The 26,784-nt window shown below is 44.6% G+C and overlaps 1 protein-coding gene across 5 annotated transcripts; it reads right to left on the bottom strand.

Annotated features, from left to right (window-relative positions):
- On the bottom strand, positions 1–26,782 carry ZFAND4 (zinc finger AN1-type containing 4). 5 transcript variants are annotated; one of them, XM_081005490.1, is made up of 10 exons: positions 26,632–26,782; positions 23,299–23,610; positions 20,206–20,281; positions 20,050–20,117; positions 12,926–13,112; positions 11,706–11,853; positions 9,631–10,785; positions 5,119–5,170; positions 4,533–4,650; positions 1–364 (listed from the first exon to the last, which is right to left on the bottom strand). In XM_081005490.1, the coding sequence occupies exons 2-10, from the start codon at positions 23,480–23,482 to the stop codon at positions 229–231; spliced, it is 2,124 nt and encodes a 707-aa protein (XP_080861616.1). In that variant the 5' UTR covers positions 23,483–23,610; positions 26,632–26,782; the 3' UTR covers positions 1–228. The 5 variants fall into 5 exon arrangements, with proteins under 5 accessions (XP_080861616.1, XP_080861613.1, XP_080861615.1 ...); XM_081005487.1 differs by having other exon boundaries at positions 4,537–4,650; XM_081005489.1 differs by having other exon boundaries at positions 4,537–4,647.
- Positions 26,783–26,784: the final 2 nt, after the last annotated feature.

Genomic DNA, 26,784 nt, shown 5'->3' with positions numbered 1-26,784 from the left:
TACATTTTCAAAAACTACTTTTTTAAATTTTTTGATTCACTCAAGAATAAATGGTGTCAGCTACAGTAGTGTTCACATTATTCTTCAGTATTATGCAGCCTCATATGATTTTGTTAGTTGGCAATCTTTAGATTTGGAGCATGGCAAAAGAAGCAGTCTAAACCACCGCTACTTCTCTCTGTGTAATAAGGCTCCTCTGGCAGACAGATGCATGCCATAAAACCATGCTCAGATTTTGGGAAGCTTTGGTGCACTGACCACAGGATTGGCCTCCTGCAAGTACCTCCGCCCTGCATTCTTGTAGTCATAAGTACATGTGTGAGTCTCTGCATAGCGGTGAGTTGCACAGAAGTTGTTTCCACATCTGAAAAGAGAAAGGCAAGTGTTAGAGATCTTCCACAAATCTCATAGTCCAGATACTGTCCCAGAAATAAAATAATGCCGTTTTTAATGGTTGAAGGTCTCATCTAAACGAGTTGAGTAACACAGGAAGGCTTGTAAAACCAGAGAGACAAAATCACTAACTCCTGATGCGAGATCTGCATTCTTTGTACAGCACGATCTACTGTATGTTCACTGGAAAAAAGTCCGTTTTGGATAAGGAAGATATTGGACTATGCAGAACTGGCAAAATCCAACAGCAAAATTAAGAAAATCTAATGATGAGTGTTTTGTGGAAGAATGGATGCTTTTTCAGACTACTTAAATATTATAGTATGGTGAACTCATGAGCAGGATTTCAGCTATGAGCAACAGAAGTAATTTGAATGTAATAATTTGGTTATGTTTTGATAGACGGAAGATAGGCTGCAGCAGTAGGGGAGTAAAAACAACTGCATGGGAAAAGGGGTGGGGAGTCAACAAAAATATGAGAAAAGGTGAACTTGTGTTATGACTATGTATGTTAAAAATGTTGAAACTCAATAAAATATAATTGGAGAAAAACCAAGTCCCACTGTGCTGAATGATGCACCTCCCAGGAAACTGTGAATCAGATTCCAACCTAAAAGGGTTAAAAGTATAGCACTAGAGGAGGAACACTGGCTTTGGATGGAAAGGGGGCGTTGGGAGGAAGAGCACGACAGAGGAGTGGAGAAGAGAGATGCCATAAGCTGGATGGGATCATGCTGGAGGTTCTATCCTTGCTTGTGGAGGCCCATGCTAACCACAAATAGAAAGGGGAAGGTTGATTTCTCTTGCAGTCTGCTCTGTTACACCTCACGATGTCCTCCAGGGTCACGTGAGTCCTGACCTTCTGGAGCAAATTTCTGAGAGGCATTGGGATCTACAGGGAAAACTGTTGAAGACTGCTTCCCGCCAACCTCCCAAATCCATTAGCAAAATCCACCCTCTGCTGTTGTTATCAAAAGCCCTTCTGAGGATGGAAGGGCACAGTAACTTAATCTGAGGCAGCAGCACTGGTAAAGGGACCCCTGACCATTAGGTCCAGTCGTGACCGACTCAGGTTGCGGCGCTCATCTCGCTTTATTGGCCAAGGGAGCCGGCGTAAAGCTTCCGGGTCATGTGGCCAGCATGACGAAGCCGCTTCTGGCGAACCAGAGCAGCGCATGGAAACGCCGTTTACCTTCCTGCCGGAGTGGTACCTATTTATCTACTTGCACTTTTATGTGCTTTTGAACTGCTAGGTTGGCAGAAGCAGGGACCGAGCAACGGGAGCTCACCCCGTTGTGGGGATTCGAACCGTCGACCTTCTGTGTCCTAGGCTCTGGTTTAACCCACAGCGCCACCCCCGTCCCAGCAGCACTCATACGCCGTATTAATAACCCAGGTTCAGACCAGTCAAATAGAGGTACTGAACTTTGATACTGATGAACAGCGGGCAGAGTCAGTGGGAGTGAGGTTTATGAAGGCCTTGAGAAGATAGCAGGAGGTGACAGTCTGACAAATGTATTATGTTTGCAAATGAGGAACCTAATGAGGAGATCGTATTTCCTTAGCTTGTCTGGAACAGTAGGGTGAGAGGTAGGGAGTCAATCGAAAAGGAATACCTGAAGTTGGAGAGAGATAGAAAAAGGGGATAGAAAGGTGAGGGTCAGAGACAGAGGAAAAACTACCAAGAGTGGGACCAAATACCGTATTTTTCGCACTATAGGACGCACTTTTTCCCCTCCAAAAATGAAGGGGAAATGTGTGTGCGTCCTATGGTGCGAATGCAGGCTTTCGCTGAAGCCTGGAGAGCGAGAGGGGTCGGTGTGCACCGACCCCTCTCGCTCTCCAGGCTTCAGGAGAGCCCCACCGCCAGCCCCACAAGCTCGGGGGACAGCGGGAGAGGCGCAGCGCGCCCTTCCCGCTGTCCCCCGACTTGGCTAGCAGGCTGGCGGGGGGAGAAGCCTGCTCCTCCCCGTCGCCAGCCCCGCAAACTCGGGAGACAGCGGGAGAGGCGCAGCGCGCCCTTCCCGCTGTCCCCCGACTTGGCTAGCAGGCTGGCGGGGGGGAGAAGCCTGCTCCTCCCCGTCGCCAGCCCCGCAAACTCGGGAGACAGCGGGAGAGGCGCAGCGCGCCCTTCCCGCTGTCCCCCGACTTGGCTAGCAGGCTGGCGGGGGGGAGAAGCCTGCTCCTCCCCGTCGCCAGCCCCGCAAACTCGGGAGACAGCGGCAGGGGCGCAGCGCGCCCTTCCTGCTGTCCCCCGACTTGGCTAGAAGGCTGGCGGGGGGAGAAGCCTGCTCCTCCCCGTCGCCAGCCCTGCAAACTCGGGAGACAGCGGCAGGGGCGCAGCGCGCCCTTCCCGCTGTCCCCCGACTTGGCTAGAAGGCTGGCGGGTGGGAGAAGCCTGCTCCTCCCCGTCGCCAGCCCCGCAAACTCGGGAGACAGCGGGAGAGGCGCAGCGCGCCCTTCCCGCTGTCCCCCGACTTGGCTAGCAGGCTGGCGGGGGGGGGGAGAAGCCTGCTCCTCCCCGTCGCCAGCCCCGCAAACTCGGGAGAAAGTGGGAGAGGCGCAGCGTGCCCTTCCCGCTGTCCCCCGACTTGGCTAGAAGGCTGGCGGGGGGAGAAGCCTGCTCCTCCCCGTCGCCAGCCCCGCATACTCGGGAGACAGCGGCAGGGGCGCAGCGCGCCCTTCCCGCTGTCCCCCGACTTGGCTAGAAGGCTGGCGGGGGGAGAAGCCTGCTCCTCCCCGTCGCCAGCCCCGCAAACTCGGGAGACAGCGGCAGGGGCGCAGCGCGCCCTTCCCGCTGTCCCCCGACTTGGTTAGAAGGCTGGCCCAGCCCCGCAAACTCGGGGGACAGCGGGAGAGGCGCAGCGCGCCATCCCGCTGTCTCCCGACATGGTTTGGAGGCTGGCGGAGGGCTTCCTCCTCCCCCAGCCCCGCAAGCTCCCAGAGCGATGCCAAAGCTGCGCGCAGCTTCGGCATGGCTCTGGGTCCCGTTCTGGGGGAGGGGGAAGCTCGGGCTTCCCCCGCCCCAGCCCCGCGCCTGGCGGGGGGGGAATAAATTTTTTTGCCTTTATTTCCCCCCCCAAATCTAGGTGCGTCCTATGGACCGGTGCGTCCAATAGTGCGAAAAATACGGTAATCAAGGCAAGAAAGAGCAGAGGAGGGGGGAGACCAGAGTCAATGAGAGTTACTCTGGCTTGCAAATTCAGAGATCATGATGTCTAATAACCAATAGCTTTGTATTTGTGGCTTTGTCTCGTGTGTCTGCTGTAGCTGCAGCTTAACAACATTGCAAAGCCATTTGAACTTGTCTGACCTGTCACTGCTTGGTTCAAACGGTGAGAAGAATGCTAATGGATTCCAGGTATGCACTTCAAACAGGGCGATAGTGTCCCTGCCGGGGTCCTATTATAAAATGCCACAAAAATCCCCCACAACCACCACTTCGAAGTGTATATCAAACAGCTTGTAAGGAAGGAAATAACTTGCTTCACCAATTGTCTTGGCCAGCCAATTCCACTGGATTAGAGTAGGCATAAAAAACTAGTGCCTGGACACAATTTGGCAGACATTTTGCAATTCCCTTTGTCGTGTATGACTTAGCTGAGATTCCTGCATTGCAGGGGGTTGGACTAGATGACCCCTGAAGTTCCTTCCAACTCTACGAGTCTATTGTATCTGGAAGAAGAGGGTGGTTTTATTCAGCGTAAACCCACTGAAATTAGTCACGGGGGGCGGGGGGGGGGAGAGCAGAAGAATCCAATTATTTTAGCAGTAGGGCATACATTATGGTTTCTCCCAGCAGGACCAGGACTAACTCCTGGACATGACAACTTTCAACTTCCAGTAGCTATGCAACTCTGGTAAATTTCTGTGATTCCACAGGGCCTAAGCGTGCCCTCCCTCCCATTCACACAAATCTCTACCACCTTTAAAAGGAAGATCAAGGTGTGACCCCTTTTAAATGAGATGCAAAATATTCGGAGATATTTTACAATGGACAGCCCTTCATCCCTTGGAGATTTATGTCAAGAAATGTCACATTTTATCAATGAAGATGTAATAATCATTAACAAGTGACAAAGCATAGCAACAAGCTTCCGTTTGAAGACAAACACATTCAAGGTGCAAACTCAACCTACCTACATTCATAGCTAGTAGCTAATCCAGTTTTCTTTCCACAGAAGAAACAGTGCTTTGTCATTTTCTTTTTAGGCTGAACTGAACCATTCACAGGTGGGAGATGAGTTGCATCACCTGCTTTCCAAAAGCAAAACGTTCTCAATTTATACGTGCTCTCAGAGAAATGGTGTAAGAGAAAAACAGCACACACGGAAAACCTTGCTTCACAGGTGAAAAACAGTTTCTTGTTTCAAGTGACTTTTCTATGCCCCCAAAATTACATAATGCAAACTTTGGCAGCAGTAAACATGTTAGCCTGACACATGTTGTTTGATTAATGTGTTTTAATAATAATTAAATACTGCACATATTTTTGTTAGCGCAATACACGCTATATAGAAAACTAAGTGGTTTTAGTTATGTGAGATCTATGCTGCCCAAAATAACTACTTTTTTTATTTAGAATGATTACCTTTGAAGAGTTTTGGATCCAGAACTGCTGTCTATAGAAAAGAGAGGTTGGATACTCCCTCTTAGATCCTAGTTCAGTTTCAAATGAGACAAGCACTTTCTAGCTGATAACAGCTATATGGATTTATTACTCACCTATTCTTTTTCCTGCAGCCACAATACTTCCATTCAATCCAAGTCCAGGAGACTAAAAAGAGAGAGGTTTTTTTTGTATTAGTGGATTAGGTGAAAAAAACGCTGGGTTGGGAAACGAGCACTAAATCAAGATAAATGCATTATGCCATAGCAATTCAAGAACCAGTTGATGAATTTGAACCAAATTTGGTACGTAGGACTCTCATAGTGTACATAAGCACAGATTAGTTTTTGCTTGAAAAGACACGATGGGAGGTGGATAAAATATTGCATTTGCTATCCCACCTTTCTCCCAGGGTAGGACCCAAAGTGGTTCACAACGTGAGTTAAAAGCAAATACAGCTAGAAGACACACCAGATACAAATATGAAAAACAAACAAGTTACCATAGTATTGGTATATACCTCTTCAACTTACATTTTTTTGCTGATGTGAAATTTCATACAATAAATTGTTAGAACCCCAGACACACCAAACATTTCACTGGGAAAACCCATATGCCGAACACTGTTTAATGAGAACCTATTTTGAACAGAACTGCTATGTATGAAAATATATTTATACATATATTTCTGTATAAGGAAGTCAAGCAGGGCTTACTCCAGATTTTTTGAAGTTTAACAGAAACTCAGAATGATGTTCAATGCAACAAGAAAAAGATGAAACATGTAAGTTGTTTTCTGTGGTGGTGTAATGTTTTCATTAAAATGCTGAAATGCGGAATAATATCTCATTGTTTTCAGTAACAAAAGCTGTTGTAGGACTCCCCGCTCCTAGGTGGTCCCAGTGACTTCAGTCATTTGAGAGCACGAGAGAAACCGTGTGCATATCAGAGCAGATTTTCTGGTCCTCTCAGCAGCCAGAAGCCATTTGGTTTGTAAAAACAAAAAAAGGCAATGGATTTGTAGCAGGGTTTCACAAATTATGGCTAGCCCTTGTGGCCAATCATTATTTGCTACTGCCTTGCCATATGGTTGAATCACACTAAATCTAGACTAAAACCTAACATCATAGTCAAAATATGAATACGGAACCACACATTCTCCACATTTTTTTGGATTTTGTTTATACCATATTCATAAGGCATAGGCGGAACCAACAAAAAATGCTATAAGCAAAGCTCTTTTCATTGGAAACTAGGATCCAAGCCTAGGTGCTAACTACTTAAAATAAATAGTACAAAACTGAAATTTCTTTCCAATATTGTGTAATTATTATTGTTGTTGGGTATTGTATGTAGAAATTGTTTAGTATTGTACAATATTTCTTATAATGGTTCCCTTTTTGTTGGGATATGTAAATGACTCAATAGGCCCTTCAAATGCCTGTTGGCATTTTAAATCTCCATGAACACTAAAGAACATGTTAGCAGCTCTCATGTTCCAATTAATGAAGTGGGGGTGCAAAGAATGCAAACCCCGCCACAATTTTTAATGACAGCAACTTGTTCATGGTTTAATGTCAAACTTTAAAGAGAAAGATGAGGGTGATGACGCCCTGACTATTTTAGTTCAGGAAGGATTTTATTTATCTAAATATTCACATACCACTATTTCATAAAATACATCAAAGCAGTTTATGACAGAAGTTACATTAAACCATATAAAAATGATTAAAACCAGACATCAATTAACTATAGTGTGGAAAAATGCATTGCAGTATATGTTTGCAAGATTTAGAAGAATTAAGGGTGTTAAACTGTTACACATGTCATAGACAGCATTCCATACATCTGCTGCTACTACTTTCTACAAAACCCTAGCATGAAAGAGAAAGAAATCATTCCTCGTTTCCTCCACAAAGAACTTAGGGAATGAGGAAGTGACTGGGGAGGAAAACACCAGTAAGAAGCATTTTTCCCCTTTCCCCCCAGGCACCTGTTATCTCCCATTATCCCCTGCTTTATTTGGGCACCAAGATACACAGAACAATCTCCTCTCTTCTGCTAGTGCTGCTATGGGAGCCTTATCCTTCACCAGGCAAACTGTGCTGCTTGTTAAACAAGGTGAACTTATGTAGGTAAGGTGCGGAAACGGAGCAGGGCTGCAAAATATCGGTTTCATGTTCAACAAATCATTATATTCACTTAGAGGTAAACAACTGCTGGAATAATTTTTATCAGCGCGTTTTCTGCACTTACAACTTTTGTTTAATGGACTGTTAATAACATAACTATATCACTATAATAACATAATTATATCATTGTTTGTACTTCTCTGCATTTCACATCCCTCTGATATGCTTACAACCACTAACGATGAAGTAAATCCGTGAAACTTGAACCAGAAAAGTTTTGTCAGTTCTTAAGGTGTTACAAAGGGACGCGGGTGGCGCTGTGGGTTAAACCTCAGCGCCTAGGACTTGCCGATCACATGGTCGGCGGTTCGAATCCCCGCGGCGGGGTGCGCTCCTGTTGCTTGGTCCCAGCGCCTGCCAACCTAGCAGTTCGAAAGCACCCCCGGGTGCAAGTAGATAAATAGGGACCGCTTACTAGCGGGAAGGTAAACGGCGTTTCCGTGTGCGGCTCTGGCTCGCCAGAGCAGCTTCGTCACGCTGGCCACGTGACCCGGAAGTGTCTGCGGACAGCGCTGGCTCCCGGCCTATAGAGTGAGATGAGCGCACAACCCCAGAGTCTGTCAACCTTTAAGGCGTTACAAGACTTTTTGAAGTTTTTGCTGCAACGGCCTAACAAAGTACAGCAAGCACTTTCCTGTCCTTCCCCTGCCCCCCAAACATTGCCAGGCAATATTCCCATCACCAGCCCAAACCAGGGAAGAAACGTAAAAACACAGTATCTCAGTAAGAACCTAAAGCGAATGAGACTTTTATGTACGATTTTTGTCGTTTTTGTGTTGCCCTTGATATGGTTGGCGTCAAAAGCTGAGCAACTTGAATCAAAACAAGAGCCCAAGAACTCAAGAGTCATATTCAGCCATCAACGCTCCCAGTACAATAAGCATTTGGGTAAGGGGAGATTTCTGATCACAGGGAGAGCCTAGGGGCGTTTCAGTGTCTTACTTTTTGCAGATATATCCCAATGCTTGGTTGGCAACTCAAGAGTCAGTGGTTATAGTTCCACACTCTCACTTGCACAATTTGCTTATTGGAGTGTGAAATATCTGAATAAGGCTGATGTACTGAAGATGGGTGTTTTATATCGCCTTTCAGTAAAATTCCCATGTGCAATTTGCATAAGCAAATGCAGATTAATTCATGCTCCTGGTTTCACTGAACATGTTGATAGGCGAGACTTGGAGGTCTCTAGTGGGCCACAGCACATCAAAATAACAGTTCCCTTCTATATTACTCATAATTTGGATGTAGACAGGAGTGAACTATTAACATGCCTTAGAAGAGAGCGCAAAATATGGTTTGAAGCTCAACATAAAAACCCCGAAGATCATGGCCACTGGTCCCATCACCTCCTGGCAAACAGAAGGGGAAGAAATGGAGGCAGTGAGAGATTTTACTTTCTTGGGCTCCATGATCATTGCAGATGGTGACAGCAGCCACAAAATTAAAAGACGCCTGCTTCTTGGGAGAAAAGCAATGACAAACCTAGACAGCATCTTAAAAAGCAGAGACATCACCTTGCCAACAAAGGTCTGTATAGTTAAAGCTATGGTTTTCCCAGTAGTGATGTATGGAAGTGAGAGTTGGACCATAAAGAAGGCTGATCGCCGAAGAATTGATGCTTTTGAATTATGGTGCTGGAGGAGACTCTTGAGAGTCCCATGGACTGCAAGAAGATCAAACCTATCCATTCTGAAGGAAATCAGCCCTGAGTGCTCACTGGAAGGTCAGGTCCTGAAGCTGAGGCTCCAATACTTTGGCCACCTCATGAGAAGAGAAGACTCCCTGGAAAAGACCCTGATGTTGGGAAAGATGGAGGGCACAAGGATAAGGGAACGACAGAAGACGAGTTGGTTGGATAGTATTCTCGAAACTACCAGCATGAGTTTGACCAAACTGCGGGAGGCAGTGGAAGACAGAAGTGCCTGGCATGCTCTGGTCCAGGGGGTCACGAAGAGTCGGACACGACTAAACGACTAAACAACAACAACAAAGAACCGCATATGGCTTAGCTAATGCAGCAAAGTGTGAAACTGGATAGACAGATAGGAAGATTAAGCAAAAGCTTTTTGGATGATCAAACTGGAAGTCACAAGAAAATTAATGAATGGAATTTATCACCAAGATAGAAATTAAATGCCAAAATTATGAAGTCCTAGGCTTCTGAAAAGTATGGCTGATACCTACCTGAAAGGTAGTTTTCCACTGGCAGTGCAAGGCTATTGGGTTGGGCTTACTGCTTGAAGAGGTGGTCAAAGGCACCATGAACAAGCCCAACATGCCTAAGAAATACTGATACAAACAGTACTGAACACCCACATCTAGTTCTCAATTCCAGCTGCAATCAGCTTTGTGACTCTTAACAGAAACAAACACTAATCAAGCCTTCTAAGGAACACAAAGAGGAATCTCATCTATTTAGAAAGCTTATGTACTTACTAGGAAGTATCCGGGCATTTCATTGTGGGGAGCGGCCATGTTGTAGCTTTCTCCTTGAAAATGTTGGAGGTTTGTAGTCCGCGCAATACCAGAAGTCCGAAACCTGCTTGTCCCACAGGAATTCTGCGAAGCATCTCTGTTTGCGCTCCGGGCCAGCGAACTTAGGAACCCCACATTATTTACAGAGACAACAGGATCTTTGGGTGCCTTGACCGCTACTTCTGTGACTTCCCGTGCCTCCATTTTAGAAAGGAGGTCGGGTCTTTTGCCGGGCGAGTCTAAACCTATGCCGTGGAATTTGGAAGTCCTTGGGTATGAGGAGTCGGCTAAATTGTGCAACTCCAAGGATCGCAGAACATTTGGCGAGGCAGCGGGCCTCAAGTTACCAACCTCGAAAAACTTGGACTGAGCTGGAGGTTTCCGAGGACTGTAACGTGTCATCTGTGCGGAGCAGTGAAGAGGCGACAACTGTGTGTTCTTCTGGGGACTTAGTTCGCAAGAATTAAGAATACTAGTATCTGCTGCTGCTGCTGCAGGGGTCAGGAGTTTTGTAATGGTCTTGTTTGGAAGATCTGCGGAAGCAGAATCCTCATCCGCCTCAGATAAATGGAGCTCCGTGTTGACTTTTCCTATTCCATATAAATCACTGCATGGTTCAGCTAACAAGGCAAAAGTGTCAGAGTTTGGTATAACCTTTTCTTCTGCAGCATACAGCTTTACATTGGTGAGATTTGGATATAAGAAAGGACCAGCTTCATTTGTTGCCGAACTGTTATCTATATTTCTCCCAGGGTGCCTAAGTGGAGCAGGGACCGGAAGAACCACGCTGTTTGGAGGAAGCTTTGAATCTTCTTTTTCCACGCGTGGAATTTTAGGGGGCAGCCTAAGGCTGCTAAGTGACTGTGGAGCGGTCTCCCACCTGTCGTTTTCCTTCACGAAGTCATTACTAGTGGATGGCATCCTTCTGCCAGCAGATGTTAAAAACGAAAGTGCATTTTGAGAAAAGTCTGAGGTATTTGAATTCCTAGGAGGTAGGCACGGTTGTCCCATACGGCGGAGCGCTCGCAAAAATCTCTGGTGAGCAGCTGTGACTGAGCCACTAGATGGGCGAGGAGCCAATGGAGGGTGGGGGGTCACTTTAATCGTTTTTTTAGGCTGTGAAAAAAGAAAAAGGAGACGTGGTTATTATTACTTTTTCTGCATTACAATATACACAAAAATTCCGAGATGACTTTTCAAATTTAAAAATAGCCTCTTCTCACTTTCTTTAACTGCATACCTTTCCAAGAATGGCCAATTAAGAAATTAAGTGAATTTAAATGTTGCTCAGTGTCCAGATTAATAGAAGTTCAAAACTATAAGTCTGCATAGACGGCAATGTTAATAACTAATTCTTTTCTAATAAATAATTAGAATATTGGGAAATCAGATACACTAAATAACACCGCTTTGCATTTATTAAATATAAAAACAGATTCTCATTTAGAAGTTGTTTACTATATACAGTCGTACCTCGGCTCTCTAACGCCTTGGGAGTTGAACATTCCGGCTCCCGAATGATTGAAAACTGGAAGTGAATGTTCTGGTTTTTTAACGTTCTTTTGAAAGCCGAACGTCTGACGGGGCTTCCGATTGGCTGCAGGAGTTTCCTGTAGCAAATAGAAGCCACGCTTTGGAAGTCAAACGTTTCGGAAGTCGAAGGGACTTCCAGAACGGATTCTGTTCAACTTCCAAGGTACAACTGTACCTTATACTAAAAATGCATCTTTGTAATAAGTGGCACACACATATATTCTGGGCATATTATATAGTAAAGTATTATCTTTTGTTGGAACAATGTCTGCTATTGAAATAAAAAGGATGTTTTTGTCTCTCCCTTACTAAAGTTTTGGTCCAATAAAAGTAGCCTTATTTCTATATGTTTCCTCGCTTTAAGGCCAACAAAGCAATAATTCCCTCTAACAGTTCTGTGCTGAATACTTGTAGTCCATAAAGGTTAAGGCAGTCAGCTAACTCTTCAAAAGAAATGAATATGCATACAGTTCTGTATGGCGTAGAAGAATCTGTGCCTTCACCTTTTTACTCAGATTCATGTTCTCCATCTTTGCTCTAAGAAGCTTCATTTTATTCATCGTAATAGAATTCTCAATAATCTGTTCACCAGAAGGAGATGCCTCTGTATCATCTTCATCATCCGCATACAAATTATAAACAGAACCACCACTGGCAAGGAGAGAGTGCAAATTTACATTAACATTAGGTATTTAAGTTGTAAATATAGATGCCAAACATTCAAAGCAATGGGGGGGGGGTTGTCAAAAGCTTTCAAAATTAAGCAGGATAATATGGGAAGAGGTGGTACCCTGGATACATTTATGGCTTTGAAGATAAGCCCCAACACTCTGAATCGTGCTTAGTGACATACTGGTAACCAGGGCAGCTGTTTTAAGATCAATATAACATGATCTCATGCGCAAGCACTGGACAACATTAATGCACTTGGATCCTGGACCAAGTAAAGTTTCTGATGAGTCTTCAATGGTAGCCCCAAGCAGAGTGCATTCCAGTTAACGCAATATGGATGTGTGTTACCACAGCAAATTTGACCTCATCGGGAACATGTGTCACTGGTGGCCCATCAGGCTGCAATGCAGAGGGAGAGAAGAAAACCAGGGCTATTCCATTGCCTCTTCTGAAACAGCCTTTGACCCTTCCTCTATCATCACTCCATCAGGCTACCTGAGCTGCTTCCATCCCACCTGGTTATTATAATTTTTAGAACTGGTGCCTGAGCTTGCTTTCTCCCTCCTCCACCCGCCAAGCCTCTTTTCCTTGAGTCTCTTTGTGTTGTAAGGACAGGGACTAGTTTTTGTCAGCTGCTCAGGAAATCTTTTCAGATGAAGAGCAAATATATAAGTAAGCAAGCAAGTTGGGTGAAAGGCACTTCTGGCTACAGCTGCCACCTGAATGCAGAGGTGTCCCAAGCTTGTGAACCTGATTCTTCAAAACATCCAAAACAGTTTCAGTCACTGTACTCTGGTTCCACGCCCCCAAGGTCTTTCAACACCACATTTTCAGGATCCATTGTTTCATAATTTTAGGATTCTGTGCCTTTTCCTTCCCCCTCAAACCTATGAGCCTGTCAGACTCCAATCTGCCTCATCAACTGTAGCAAAAAGTTGAAGCGCTTCTTCAGAATGGGGGCCCTTCAGATTATTCCTACCAAATCTGTAAGAAAAGTTTCTATGTTAGACATTTTTTTAACTTTTTCGAAAAGAAATAAAACCCAGTATACCTTAACGATTCAGACAATGGTGTTAAAGTTCCATCTCCCTTGTCTATAATACGGAAAAAATTCAGTTGATCTCCTTCGCGGTATACTAAGAAGGTAACCTGTTTGCTGGATGGAACCTTCTCCCAAATATCGTCTCGACTGGGATCCATGTATTCTGTTATTTCCCTAATTGGGTCTCCCACAGGAACTGAGAGGAAAAACAACCAGAAATATTTTATTGTCTGAAAGCAAGGACGCACACTTATCACCTAGGCAACATACTGAAAAGATTTATCTCCTGAAGCTATCCTGAAGTGTCTGTAATAGGCCAAATTAAGTGATAGTCCACATAACTTCCTCAAATAAATAATTACCGTATTTTTTGCTCTATAAGACTCACTTTTCCCCTCCTAAAAAGTAAGGGGAAATGTCTGTGCAGCTTATGGAGCGAATGCAGGCTGCGCAGCTATCCCAGAAGCCAGAACAGCAAGAGGGATTGCTGCTTTCACTGTACAGCGATCCCTCTTGCTGTTCTGGCTTCTGAGATTCAGAATAATTTTTTTTCTTGTTTTCCTCCTCCAAAAACTAGGTGCATCTTGTGGTCTGCTGCGTCTTATAGAGCGAAAAATACGGTAACCTATGATCAAGTTGCTGTCAAGTAAGAACCATTTTCAAATAGAAATTTAATAAATTAAATCAATAACTGGCTAGACCTTGTAATGCTTCATCAAACTTTACGGCAGCTCAGAAAAAGAGAGAGCCCCTTTACCCTTACCAGCAAAATTGTCGACAAAAAGACCGGGCTGCACTTGCAGACAGATCTCTAGAGCTGACACAGGTCATTGTGTGGGCCAGTGGCCACATTTCAAACTTGAAACTGCTGTGGCTGCCGGTCATGACATGTCTGCCACAGGGGGACACGGCATAACACAACGCCGCCACGAGGGGCATGATATGACACAAAATCAAGAGTATTGTCATTGCTGCTCAAGACTACCTTGTGCTTACCATGGGAAGCCGGCTATGTCCTGCTGGTCTTGATTGTGGAGATCACACAATATAGATCTCTCTCTCTCACCCACCCACCCACCCACACCAAACACACAAATACATACCCCCCCACATCTCTCTCTGCCCCCAGACTGCACATACATAGACCACATAGTCATGCACAGACCCCTCTCTTCCATGCACAAACCTCACAGATAGCTCTCCCTCTCCCAGATCAACCATTCCTGCGCACACACACCCCTCCTTCCTTCTCTCTCTCTCTCTCTCATTCTAGGGTAATGCAACTGCTAGCTCAAGACTAGCAGGCAACAAGCAAGCAATGAGGCAGGGGGTGGGGAAGCCTTCTCTGCCGTCTCCCCCCCCGCAAAAAAAGAATCCTTCCAAACCAACCAGAAGGCAAGAGGCAGACCCATCCACCTCCAGCAACCACTCTGAACTGTTCTGCCGTGTAAAGAACCAAAGCAAACCAAAATAATAATCGTAGTAATAATATATATAGATATAGATATAGATAGATATACAGATAGATATAGATATATAGTGGGTTACCAACCCAATGGGGACACGGGTGGCACTGTGGTCTAAACCACTGAGCCTAGGGCTTGCTGACTGGAAGGTCGGCGGTTCAAATCCCCACAATGGGGTGAGCTCCTGTTGCTCGGTCCCAGCTCCTGCCAACCTAGCAGTTCGAAAGCACACCAGTGCAAGTAGATAAATAGGTACCGCTCCGGCGGGAAGGTAAATGACGTTTCCGTGCGCTGCTCTGGTTTCTCCAGAAGCGGCTTAGTCATGCTGGTCACATGACCTGGAAAAACTGTTTGCGGACAAACGCCGGCTCCCTCGGCCTGTAAAGTGAGATGAGCGCCGCAACCCCAGAGTTATTCGCAACTGGACTTAACTGTCAGGGGTCCTTTACCTTTACCGTTTTTTAACTAACCTAATGCCCACAGGCAGCCCAAGGCACCAGCGAAAGCCTTTGAGGGTACTGTGACGCTCGCAGGTGTCTGGGTGGCGGTCCCAGGTTTTGCCCACTTCCAAGGCTGTCAAACCTGTAGTAGCTACGGAAGGCCATCCCTACTGATGCACTAGCCTTACTTTTGCCCTTTCCAGCCACGAGAAGTATTTATACAGATGCAAATCACCCCTTTTTGTTGCTGGCAATGACAGCAAACAAATTTCATCCTAGTGCATGGATTTTCCATGCAAGTCTTCCTGAAGATTTCACACATTCATAAATAAAAAGATTTTTCTCATACAAACCTTGCCATTCTGAGCACTGATTTCACTGGAGAATAAGTTTCTGAGTTATCTTTAAGGGCAGCCCCATATATAAGGCACCACAGCTATCCAACTGGGATGTTATCACATGGATCACCATGGCAAGGCTATACTCTGTCCGGCAAAGGTTGCAAGCACGACAAGGTTGATAAAAGGCACCTGAGGCCAGGTGGGCCCCAAACTGACAATGCTGAATCAAGGAGCATCCCCCAAACTGTGAACCAACTCTTTCAGGAGGAGTGCAGCGCCAAACAAAGCAAGATAAAACACCAAAGTCCTAGGAACTACCTGCTCATACTGCCTCTGTCTTATCAGGATTCAGTTTTAGTTTATTGGTCGTCATCCAGCCCATTATGGAGTCCAGATGATACATCTGTACAGCCTCGCTCAGTTCCAATATCAGAGGGAAATCAGTCATGACTCTGCATTCCAAGCCCTCGGGTGACCTCATATTGGTGTCTAAGAGTGTGGGGAATAAGAAGGAAGCAGAATCCCACCCCCCACACTATCTTCTGAAACTACCGTATTTTTGGCTCTATAAGACGCACCAGACCACAAGACACACCTAGTTTTTGGAGGAGGAAAACAAGAAAAAAAAATATATTCTGAATCTCAGAAGCCAGAACAGCAAGAGGGATCGCTGCACAGTGAAAGTAGCAATCCCTCTTGCTGTTCTGGCTTCTGGGATAGCTGCGCAGCCTGCATTCGCTCCATAAGACGCACACACATTTCCCCTTACTTTTTAGGAGGGAAAAGTGAGTCATAGAGCAAAAAATAGGGTAATTTGTTTTAGAACCTATAGTACAAACGTTTTGAGTTTAGTGGCTTCATCTGCACTTTCCCAAAGTAAATTACGTTTTCTCAAGATTAAGGAATCCCCTCATAGTTCTAGTCTTTACTGCAGTATTTATATGACCTCTCAGATGAAAGCGTCAGAACCAACGAGAGTTTCCTCCTTGATATATGTTGCTCACAAAACTATACCGCACCCATCCACCCGCAGCCGTTTCTAGTTATAGAAAGGCCAGTTGAGGGTGTGTTTTTTTTAAGTATCTGGACAAATGTATCTGGCACATTTTCTAAAGTGAATGCACAGCCCTAGTGCGTATGGTAATACAGGAAAAGCTGTAATACTCTCCTTTTGTGCCCCCATTCTGCTGTCCTGTCACATCAAGAAATCCAAGTTTGACATCAATGGCACCACAAGATTTTATTAATATAGCACCAGTAGCTAGCAAAGTATGCTTTCACTATGATTTAATTATGGATGCAGCAGAACTGGATTGAAACAAGCAGGCTCCCTCTGACCCTTTTGATACTACTTTTGAAATTATTATTTTTTTGCCCGGGGATGGGGGAAAGGAAAGGTATTTCTCAGTATTTCAGAGTTTCCCCTAGACTGGTGCTCCCAGATGTTGGTGGAGGAAACTCCCATCATCCCTGACCATGCTGGCTACAACTAATAATAATAATAATAATAATAATTTTTATTTATACCCCGCCCTCCCCAGCTCAGGGCGGCTAACACCAGTAAAATTACAATAGAAACATAATAGGGAAAAAAGAAAAAAAGGAACCCAATTTAAAATACAGGTTAAAATGCAATTTAAAATGCAGTCTCATTTTAAAAGTGGCCCATAGATCAAAACCGTACGGGGAGGGAAGACATAAGGGTCAGACTGATGCGTGTTGCAGTGCAAAGCATTTGCGAAGTAACAGGTTGGGGGATGGCTGGCCTATCAAGAGACACTCTAAAATGGGCTTATCTTGTGCAAACCCTGCTGGTTTTAAAAACACACTTCTAGGCATGAGGACTCTGATAGTGCACTACAGAGTGAGGGCTGAGAGATTTCCTGGGAGAGTCGATCTGAAGAAGAAGAAGAAGAAGAAGAAGAAGAAGAAGAAGAAGAAGAAGAAGAAGAGTTTGGATTTGATATCCCGCTTTATCACTACCCGAAGGAGTCTCAAAGCGGCTAACATTCTCCTTTCCCTTCCTCCCCCACAACAAACACTCTGTGAGGTGAGTGGGGCTGAGAGACTTCAGAGAAGTGTGACTGGCCCAAGGTCACCCAGCAGCTGCATGTGGAGGAGCGGAGACGCGAACCCAGTTCCCCAGATTACGAGACTACCGCTCTTAACCACTACACCACACTGGCTCATCTCTAATTCTATCTAATGATAGAATCGTCACTCTAATGATAATCGAGGTTTTTAACATCCATGCAGTTATCTGTGCTCTCACAGGCAGTATCATTGAATGTCTGTTTTTGACTTTGGGCTACGGTTTCAGTCACTATGGATGATTTGATTTGCTGGATACAGTGATTTGCTGTGAGGACTGCTAAAAAGAATGATTATGAAATCACAGTTGTGTCTTAGGTACTAAGACCCAGCCTCTCCTGGTATGTCCCGCGGAGTACCTTAAGATCCACAAATGACAACACTTTGGAGGTTCCAAGTCGCAAGGTGGTTAGATTGGTCTCAGCTAGGGCCAGGGCCTTTTCAGTACTGGCCCCGGCTTGGTGGAACGCTCTGTCACAAGAGATTAGGGCCCTGCGGGACTTGACATCTTTCCGCAGGCCTGCAAGACAGAGCTGTTCTGCCTGGCCTTTGGTTTGGACTCAGTCTGACCCTTATGTTTTCCCTTCCCTTACGATTTTGATCCATGGGCTACTTTTAAAATGAGGCTGCATTTTAAATTGCATTTTAACCTGTATTTTAAATTCCCCCCCTATTATGCTTTTCTTGTAATTTTACTGGTGTTAGCCGCCCTGAGCAGCTAATAATAATATTATTAAATTATTATTAATAATTATTAAATAATAATAATAATAATAATAATAATAATAATAATTATACATCTTCTGTGATAATGATAAAGTAAAGGGTAAAGGGACCCCTGACCATTAGGTCCAGTCGCGGACAACTCTGGGGTTGTGAGCTCATCTCGTTCTATAGGCCGAGGGAGCCGGCGTACAGCTTCTGGGTCATGTGGCCAGCATGACTAAGCTTCTTCTGGCGAACCAGAGCAGCGCACGGAAACACCGTTTACCTTCCTGCCGGAGCGGTACCTATTTATCTACTTGCACTTTGAGGTGCTTTCGAACTGCTAGGTTGGCAGGAGCAGGGACCGAGCAACGGGAGCTCACCCCGTTGTGGGGATTCGAACCACCAACCTTCTGATCGGCAAGTCCTAGGCTCTGTGGTTTAACGATACTTTGCAAATAATAATGCTAAGGGCTTCCAATGTGGGAACCAAAGGTGCCCCATAGTTAGAACATGCTTCCCACTGTCAGGTGATATGCCCATAGAAACCAATCATCTGTGTGTTTGCCCAGCATATTGAAAAGGGGAGGGGGAGGGGAGAGAATTGCAGAACACATTTGACATTTACTATTCAGCATTAGGACTTCTGTGTTGGTCAAATTGCTGAAACTATCTGCAGTAGTCCACTGAGTGCTTTGAACACTCATTCTCACTTTTAATTTTGTATACAATGATAGACATTTCTGTAAATACGAGGGATCGAATGTTTGACCCACTTAATAATAAAGTAAACCACCTTTCTTTCAGCACTTGGTTCATACCACTCAGCTTCATACAATATTTATGGGTTTCTTTTGATGCAAGTTACCAAGAGTAACTACAGAGCAAATGCAGTAACATTTGAGCGAGCGCTAAGAACACACGTCTCACAATGTTTGTTTCTTCATTTCACTGATTTCGGAAATAAAAATGTTGTATCTTCCCTTGCATGTAAGTGTAATAACTGGCCACTTTGCCTGCCTCCGCACCTACTATTTCATTGCAGACATTACAATGGCAGAAAGGACGCAAAGTGTAGTTTCTCCCACTTTTCTTTAAAGAATTTGTAAAAATAAAATTACAAATATGTTGCTGTTATTTTTCCTTTTTTTTTTTGGAAAGCAATTAGCTTTTAATATGATTGTCCAATTTAAGTCTAGATTTGAATCTAACAAGTCAAAGAAATGAATATACTTTTGGTGTTCCCCTTTTCGTTCCTCAAAGACAGGCTGTGGCTACCCAACAATTATCCTCTTTTAGGTACACCAAGGCTTGTGCTGCAACAGCTAAAGGAAGATGTCAATGGCATGCAAAAATTTCAGCCCAAACTACACAGTGATACTTTAGTGGTGAAGAGAGAATGATCCAATAACTCTTGGGGTGAGATATATAGGTTGGGCCTTTTACCAGAACTGGGAGCCTATTGCCAAGTTACTAAAAAGGTAAAGGTAAAGGGACCCCTGACCATTAGGTCCAGTTGTGACCGACTCTGGGGTTGCGGCGCTCATCTTGCTTTATTGGCTGAGGGAGCCGGCGTACAGCTTCCGGGTCATGTGGCCAGCATGACTAAACCACTTCTGGCGAACCAGAGCAGCTCACGGAAACACCATTTACCTTCCCGCCGGAGTGGTACCTATTTATCTACTTGCACTGGCATGCTTTCGATCTGCTAGGTTGGCAGGAGCAGGGACCGAGCAACGGGAGCTCACCCCGTTGCGGGGATTCGAACCGCCAACCTTCCGATTGGCAAGTCCTAGGCTCTGTGGTTTAACCCACAGCGCCACCCGCAGGCAGAAGTATATAGAATCAATTACCACAGCACTTTAACTCTTATGTCACTGGGGTGTAATTGATTTATTACTGAACAGAAGCACAAAAAGGAAAGAAGCTCTCATTCACTTCAATAGTTAAGCATGTGATCCATAATGGGAAAGTGAAGCATGTGCTTTACTCCCTCTCACCCGTCAGTGGGATCATAGTAAGTTTAGCTTTCAGGTGGATTGTACTGACTTTGCAAAAAATACTTCAGAGACAATTTAATAGGCACCTACCTCTTCTAGTATTAATAGGTCCACCTCGCATTGCCAATATCAGCTTCAAAGTGCAGCCCTCTGAAATGCTGTAAACCAATCAAAAATGTTTTGTAGCCTTTTTCCCACAACAGAAATGGTATTTAGAAACATCTGTAATTGCATTTAAATACTCACTTGTAATCATTCAAGCAATAGTCGTCCTCCAGCTCTACATTATTCCAGATTAAGTGTTGCTGAGATACGGGGATACCTTAAAATGACATTGATAAATTTTAATTGGCTTACTGACCTTGTAAAGCTGTGCCCCAAATCACCATGGTAAACCACTGAAATTAATTTTAAGTATACTTAGTTATGTAAATTCATTTAGGTTAAAGGTACTAAAGAGCTGAAAAGATGTGAATACGTAGTAGAAAGTGCCTTGAAAATATATAAAGGAACATCCTTACATTACTATCAAGTGAACACAAAGTACTGTCCTTTTCTGTCCTTGAGATTAAATGGTAACAACATAAAAACAGAATACAGTGGTACCGTGGTTTAAGAACAGTCCGATTTAAGAACGATTTGGTTTAAAAACTCCGCAAAACCGGAAATAGTGTCTTGCTTTGATAACTTTACCTCGGTCTAAGAACGGAATCTGAACGGTGGAAGGGCACTGGCGGTGGGAGGCCTCATTATAGGGAAAGCGTGTCTCTGTTTAAGAACAGACTTCTGGAACAGATTAAGCTTGTAAACCAAGATACTACTGTAGCTACTTTGCTTGAAAAGTACATGGTTTGAACTAGCCTGCTTCCAAAAGCAAGTAGCCAGATGCAACAAGAACCTAGCAAGCGACACGCTGTGTAAAGTGTGCCTTTCATCTATCTTGAAATTACTGCAAATCAATTTCACTCTACGTACAAAGTAGGAACCCACAGGATGGCATTCCAGAGGTTAGTGCCACCACTGAAAAGGCTCCATCTCCAGTTCCTAGCTGTTTGATCTCACATGACATGCCATTCTCTAAGGCGGTCTTATGCAGGTAGAGTTCATGAGAGAAGGAAACGACTGTATTCTCTAATTTGGGGTTATGCTATTCTCTTCAGGAGAACTGTGTTGTGTTACGCCATGCCCCACCCCACAGCCATTATGTGTTATGCCATGTCCCCATGGCAACCATTTGAGATCACTGGACTCCTCTCCAAAAACCGTATGACAATCATTGCTATTTACTGTTGTTGCAACAGAGACCAGGCAAATTTAACCCATATGATTTGGGAAGGTTCTGTTCTTATTTCCTTTTGGGCAGGGTTGTTGACTGCGTCAATGTAGTATTGAACATCGCATTTCAATGTAAAGAGATCAATACGAAGTTAACTGATAATAATTTTTTTTATGCTGTCTGAGAGCACTCATGGCGGCTAAAGAGACTGATCCTATAACACTAGAGCAACAAATCTTGGCTTGCTGTGTACAATGCTGGGGTGCTAAATTTTGCACTAGCTGAAACTTCTGAGCACTTAGATGTTAAAACTACTACCAGTGAGTACTTGGGTTCTTGTGAAAGCAAGCACTAATGATGAAGAACTCTCTGAAGATACTTCTATAGCATGAACAGTTGATAGATACTCATACAGAAAAGTGTAGATAATTTTAAGAATAAGTTACTACCAAAACATATCAGCTATCATTTAAATTGGCTAATTCACTGTCTTTGTAAATATCTCAATGATACACCTCAATGAGAATTCTAAACTTATGTAAGAAACGAAATGCCAGTACAATTCAATGGATGTTGTTGAATGGATGCTCATCAAATTTGCAGGTGACACCAAACTGGGAGGGGTAGCTACTGCCACAGAAGACAGAATCGGGATTCAAGATGACCTTAACTGATTGGAGAACTGGGCCCAAACTAACAAAATGAATTTCAAAAGGGACAAATGCCAAGTTCCACACTTAGGCAGGAAGAACCAGCTGCAGAAATATAGGATGGGAGACACCGGGATTACCAGTTGTACAAGTGGAAAGGGTCACGGGGTCTTAGTAGACCACAAGCTGAACATGAGTCAACAGTGTGATGCATCAGCAGAAAAGGCTAATGCTATTCTCGGCTGCATCAGCAGAAGCACAGTGTCCAGATCAGGGGTCGGCAAGGCTTACCTGGCATGGGCCAGATCACTCCCACGGAGATCCTCCGTGGGCCGGACCGGTGCAGCGCTGGAAATCGCGCCTGCGCATGCCCAGAAGCGATTTCCGGAGCCGCGGAAGAGAGTCCCTGCGCCACTCAGCATCGGTTTAGCGTAGCGTGAGGGGACTCACTGAGCGGGCGGCTCGGTTCGGGGGTGGCTCATGGGCCGGTTAAGCGACCCTCATGGGCTGCTTCTGGCCCATGGGCCTTAGGTTGCCGACGTATGGTCCAGATCAAGGGAAGTAGTAATACTACTCTATTCTGCCTTGGTCAGACCCAACCTGCAATCCTGTGTCCAGTTCTGGATACCACAATTTAAGGATATTGGTAAGCTGGACCCGGTGCAGAGAAGGGCAACCAATATAATAAGGGCCTGGAAACCAATCCTTATGAGGCATGGCTGAGCCTGGAAAAGAGGAGCCTGAAAGGAGATATGACAGCCATCTTCAAATATCTAAAGGGCTGTCACATGGTAGATCCTAGAATTGCAGAGCTGGGATCCCGAGGGACATCTAGTCCAACCCCCTGTAATGCAGGAATCTCAATTAAGCATCCATGACAGATGGCCACCCAACCTCTGCTTAAAACTTCCATCAAAGTACACCACCTTCCAATGGAGTCCGTTCTACGGTCAAACAGCTCTTACCATCCAAAAGTTCTTCCTGATATTTAGTCAGAATCTCCTTTCTGTGGCAGGAGAAAACAAATTTGCTCCATCTTCCAGGTACAGTCATACCTCGGGTTAAAATAGCTTCGGGATAAGTATTTTTGGGTTGCGCGCTGCGGCGACCCGGAAGTAATGGAGAGCGTTACTTCCGGGTTTCGCCGCTCGCGCATGCGCAGACGGTCAAAATGATGCCATGCGCAGAAGCACCGAATTGCGGGTTGCGTTCGCTTCTGGATGCGAACGGTGCTCCGGAACGGATCCCGTTCGCATCCAGAGGTACCACTATATTTCACACTGCTAGCTAGCTCTTTACACTGATCACCACTGCATTACAGATCACAATGGCATGTTTTCTATAAAATAACCACCTTTTCAAGTGCTAAGTTAAAAACCTTTCTAGATTTTTATAACTTAAAAGGACACAAACCTTCCAATCTCTGGATTTTAGTTTTCACAGAAATTACTGTTTCAAAAGGAGATACCAGCAACTCAAAGCATGTTCCTGTTAGAGTTTCAATGAAGAGCTCCATAGTCTCATAGAAAGCAAATTTGTAATGGCATGGTCCCATGTTATTATCATTGTAGAAAGGAGGTTCTTTCTTGTTGGCCATTCTAGGTACTTTAAAAATGCCTTGTGGGGAAGTCAGTTGGGAAGCGTTGGGCACTGGGCTCCACGACAAGCCAAGTCAGCTCTGAACACGGGAAATGGGTGATGCTGTTCATGTTTCAAAGTTTGCACCTAAGACAGACGCAGAGTTAGTAAACATGGTATTTGAGGGAAACAACATTCTTTAAAAAACAAACAACAAACAAGCAATTGTCTCTGAACTTCTTGTGTGAGTTGTGACACAAAATAGTTACCTGACAACAGGCTACAGGTCAAAAGAAGGGACTGTTTATGGGCTGTGCTTACACTATCACCCATCAAAACATTTGCTTGTCTGGGCCGTTATTTGACTCAGGAGTAATTTTCTCAGCGATATTTCAACAAACTAATAAATTGATATTAACACTGTTGTATCATAACCGAATTCTTTTCTATTCACACATGCAGCTCATAACCACTCGCTTGCAAGAAGTTAAGGAGGTAGAATATCTGCAAAATCACACATACTGGTCAAGGCCCTTCAATGAGTTAACTCAGGGGTATGCATCTGTCTGCCCCGAGAGACAATCCAGTATGCCTCTGGGGATGAAGTCAACCCAGTGTTTGCAGCACCAAAGTGACCTTCCATGGTGTACAAGCCTGGACAGTGTGTATGGGGGTCCTGGGCTGCCCCAACGACAAGACACTCCTCTTGGTCTTGATGATGTGGTCCAAAAGAAAGCAGAGCAATACGTTTGGCAACAGCTTGGCTGCAGGAGTTGCCAGGAGGAGGCATACAAGACGCCATCCAATCGTCTTCGGGACTCCACTCTGGATTTGTGTATGGTTTCCTCCTTAGCCTTTTCTTCTCCTGAAGATATCCCTCAAGGCAGCGGAGGTTTAGGACCAGAGTTTTCCTTCTCGTAGATAGGCTACATTCCCAGGCTGACAAACCCCATCTGCCTCTCACTTCCCTCTACAACACACTGGGGAAGTCCCTAACTCACTGAGGGTTTGACACCCATCAGCTACCCTCACCCAATTTAGCTTTAAATTTGAAAGGCAGAAAATTTAATTACTGGGTTATTTATTATTTTCAAAACTGTTCTACGTTTTGCAGCATACTTGGTAACTTGGACAGATGTTTAGCAAGCCATGAAGGCAAGCACACAAGTTAGGCACTTGGAAAGTTCACTTTCTTTGCTTCACATCTGATTTTGGGCCAAATTATAAACAGTAACCAAACAGGTACGATAACTGAAGCATACCTCCTGCTGTCCCGAATGGAAGCAGCCATTTAATTGCCAGCTGTGTGCTCTAGGCTGCGCCGATTGTTTAGTCTGTCTGTCATTGTAAGGGCTTCTAGAAGTTCACACAAGAGATTGCTGTACAATCTCTAACATCCCAATTCCATGCATGTTTATTCAGAAGTATGAGCAATTGCATTCAACATGGCTTACCGCTAAGTAAACATGCACGGAATCGCAGCCTAAGTCAATCAAAACGTTTCAGTGGGAACGTGGCTAGAGTACCTGGGCTGAGCAGTGGAAACAAGCATGAACTTTTTTCTTCACTAGCGCAATTCAGCCCAGATTTATGAAATCCAACAAACACCGTGTGGGAAATGGGACTTTGAAACTGAAACACTGGTGAAGCAGTTGCACAGAGAAAGAAGCAAAACCCACAGCTTCACCACTGCTGACCTGACTACGCTCATTGGCCTTTCAGCAAAGCAGCCTTAAGGCTGAGTGCTGTGAAGTCTAAGAGGTTGAAAACTGCCAAGGAGGAAGAGGTCTCCCATTATGAACCTGGCAATTCAAGGAGCGGCTTTGGGCTTCCAGTTCTGACTGGCAGCCTCTGGACTAACTTCCAGTTAGTGCAGTGTGCCAAAGGTAGTGCAGTGTGCCAAAGTGACAATTGCCTGCAGCACCCCGCAGCTGAAACATGAAGCCTGTATAGCATGAGTAATTTATTAAGGGTTTGTTTTTATCTATTAACAATCTCAATAATACGAATAAAAGGAAATCATAAATAAACTTGGGAGGGGGAATCATTTTTTGTTTGTTTTCTATTAACAATCTCAATGATATGAATAAAAGGGATGTATGAATAAAAATGGGGGGTGGGGGGAGGTAAACTTTGGGGAAATAACCATATACACAAAGTCCGCAACTTACATTACATTCTAGGGAGCGTGCCGAAAGCCGTAATTGTGTATAGTCAAAACCCACTGGGTTCAATGGCAGGCGGGGTTGCCCAAGTCATTTTCACCAGAACCCCACCACCTTTTGACTTTTTTTTTTGCCAAGCACATAAAGCCGAATGCACACGAGTTCAACGTGCGCAAGCTGCAGATTCAATGTGCATAAAATTCCATTCGCTGCGTTGGCATCAAGAAGGAAACGTGAACACTTGTGAACGTGAACACCTCTGCCGTATGAGGCTCACAATACCTGGCTGCGGGAACCCTTGCAAATTTTTTTTGATTAATTCAAAGGGTGTGCACGGGAGGATGCGGTTTTCGTACTCTTTGCAAGGGAAAGGCGCGGGAACTAAACACTGAGGTGAAGCCTACAGATAGGAACTATCATTATATATATATATCTATATATATATCTATATCTATATCTATATATATAAAAAACTATATATATATAGTTATATAACTATATATAAGTACATAGCTATATAAAACTATAACTTGATCTATATAAAACTATCTATATTTAGATCTATATAGGATCTATATAGGAACTATATCTAGATCTAATAGGTTATTGTATTTTAGTGTTCTGTTGGAAGCCGCCCAGAGTGGCTGGGGAAACCCAGGCGGATGGGCGGGGTATAAATAATAAATTATTATTATTATATAAAACTATAACTATATATAGATAGTTATATAGATAGTTCTATCTATCTATCTATCTATCTCTATAAAACTACTCTCTCTCTCTCAATAACTAGTAGACTTCCTCGAGTCCCTGTCAGGACAAAAAGGTGGGGTGTAAATAAATATATAACAACTGACATAACAAATCCATATATAGTTAATAGTGCTAAGAATGCCAGTTCCCAAAACAAAGCTCTTTTGGCGGGCGTCTAGTCGCTAAACAAGCGCGTCCCGCGAAGGAGGGAGGAGGGGAAAGAGCGCAACGGCCGCCTCGTCCTCCTCACCTGCCTGCCGGTCGCCTCCGCCTCTCCCCCCTTCGGTCGCTGGACGGGGCGGGGCCAAGCGCCGCCTCACAGGACCACCGGGGCCGCCGCCGAACACGCGACCATCACGAGAAGGCTGGGAGGAAGGCGCGGAAGGAGAACCGGCGGCCGCCG

Source organism: Podarcis pityusensis, assembly GCF_964106645.2.
Source record: "Podarcis pityusensis genome assembly, chromosome: 5".
NCBI lineage: Eukaryota > Metazoa > Chordata > Lepidosauria > Squamata > Lacertidae > Podarcis > Podarcis pityusensis.
The sequence above is the reverse complement of the archived record's forward strand: the minus strand, read 5'-3'. Positions and strand labels throughout refer to the sequence as shown.

What these genes read in the sequence shown, in the direction of transcription:
- ZFAND4 (XM_081005487.1), bottom strand. Translation starts at nt 23,482, where the DNA reads ATGGCCAACAAGAAAGAACCTCCTTTCTACAATGATAATAACATGGGA. An exon ending in ACATGAATCTGAGTAAAAAG is followed by an intron (nt 10,786 to 11,705) that starts GTGAAGGCACAG and finishes CTTTTTTCACAG; the next exon opens with CCTAAAAAAACGATTAAAGT. An exon ending in ATTAGCTACTAGCTATGAAT is followed by an intron (nt 365 to 4,536) that starts GTAGGTAGGTTG and finishes TTCTCTTTTCAG; the next exon opens with ATGTGGAAACAACTTCTGTG.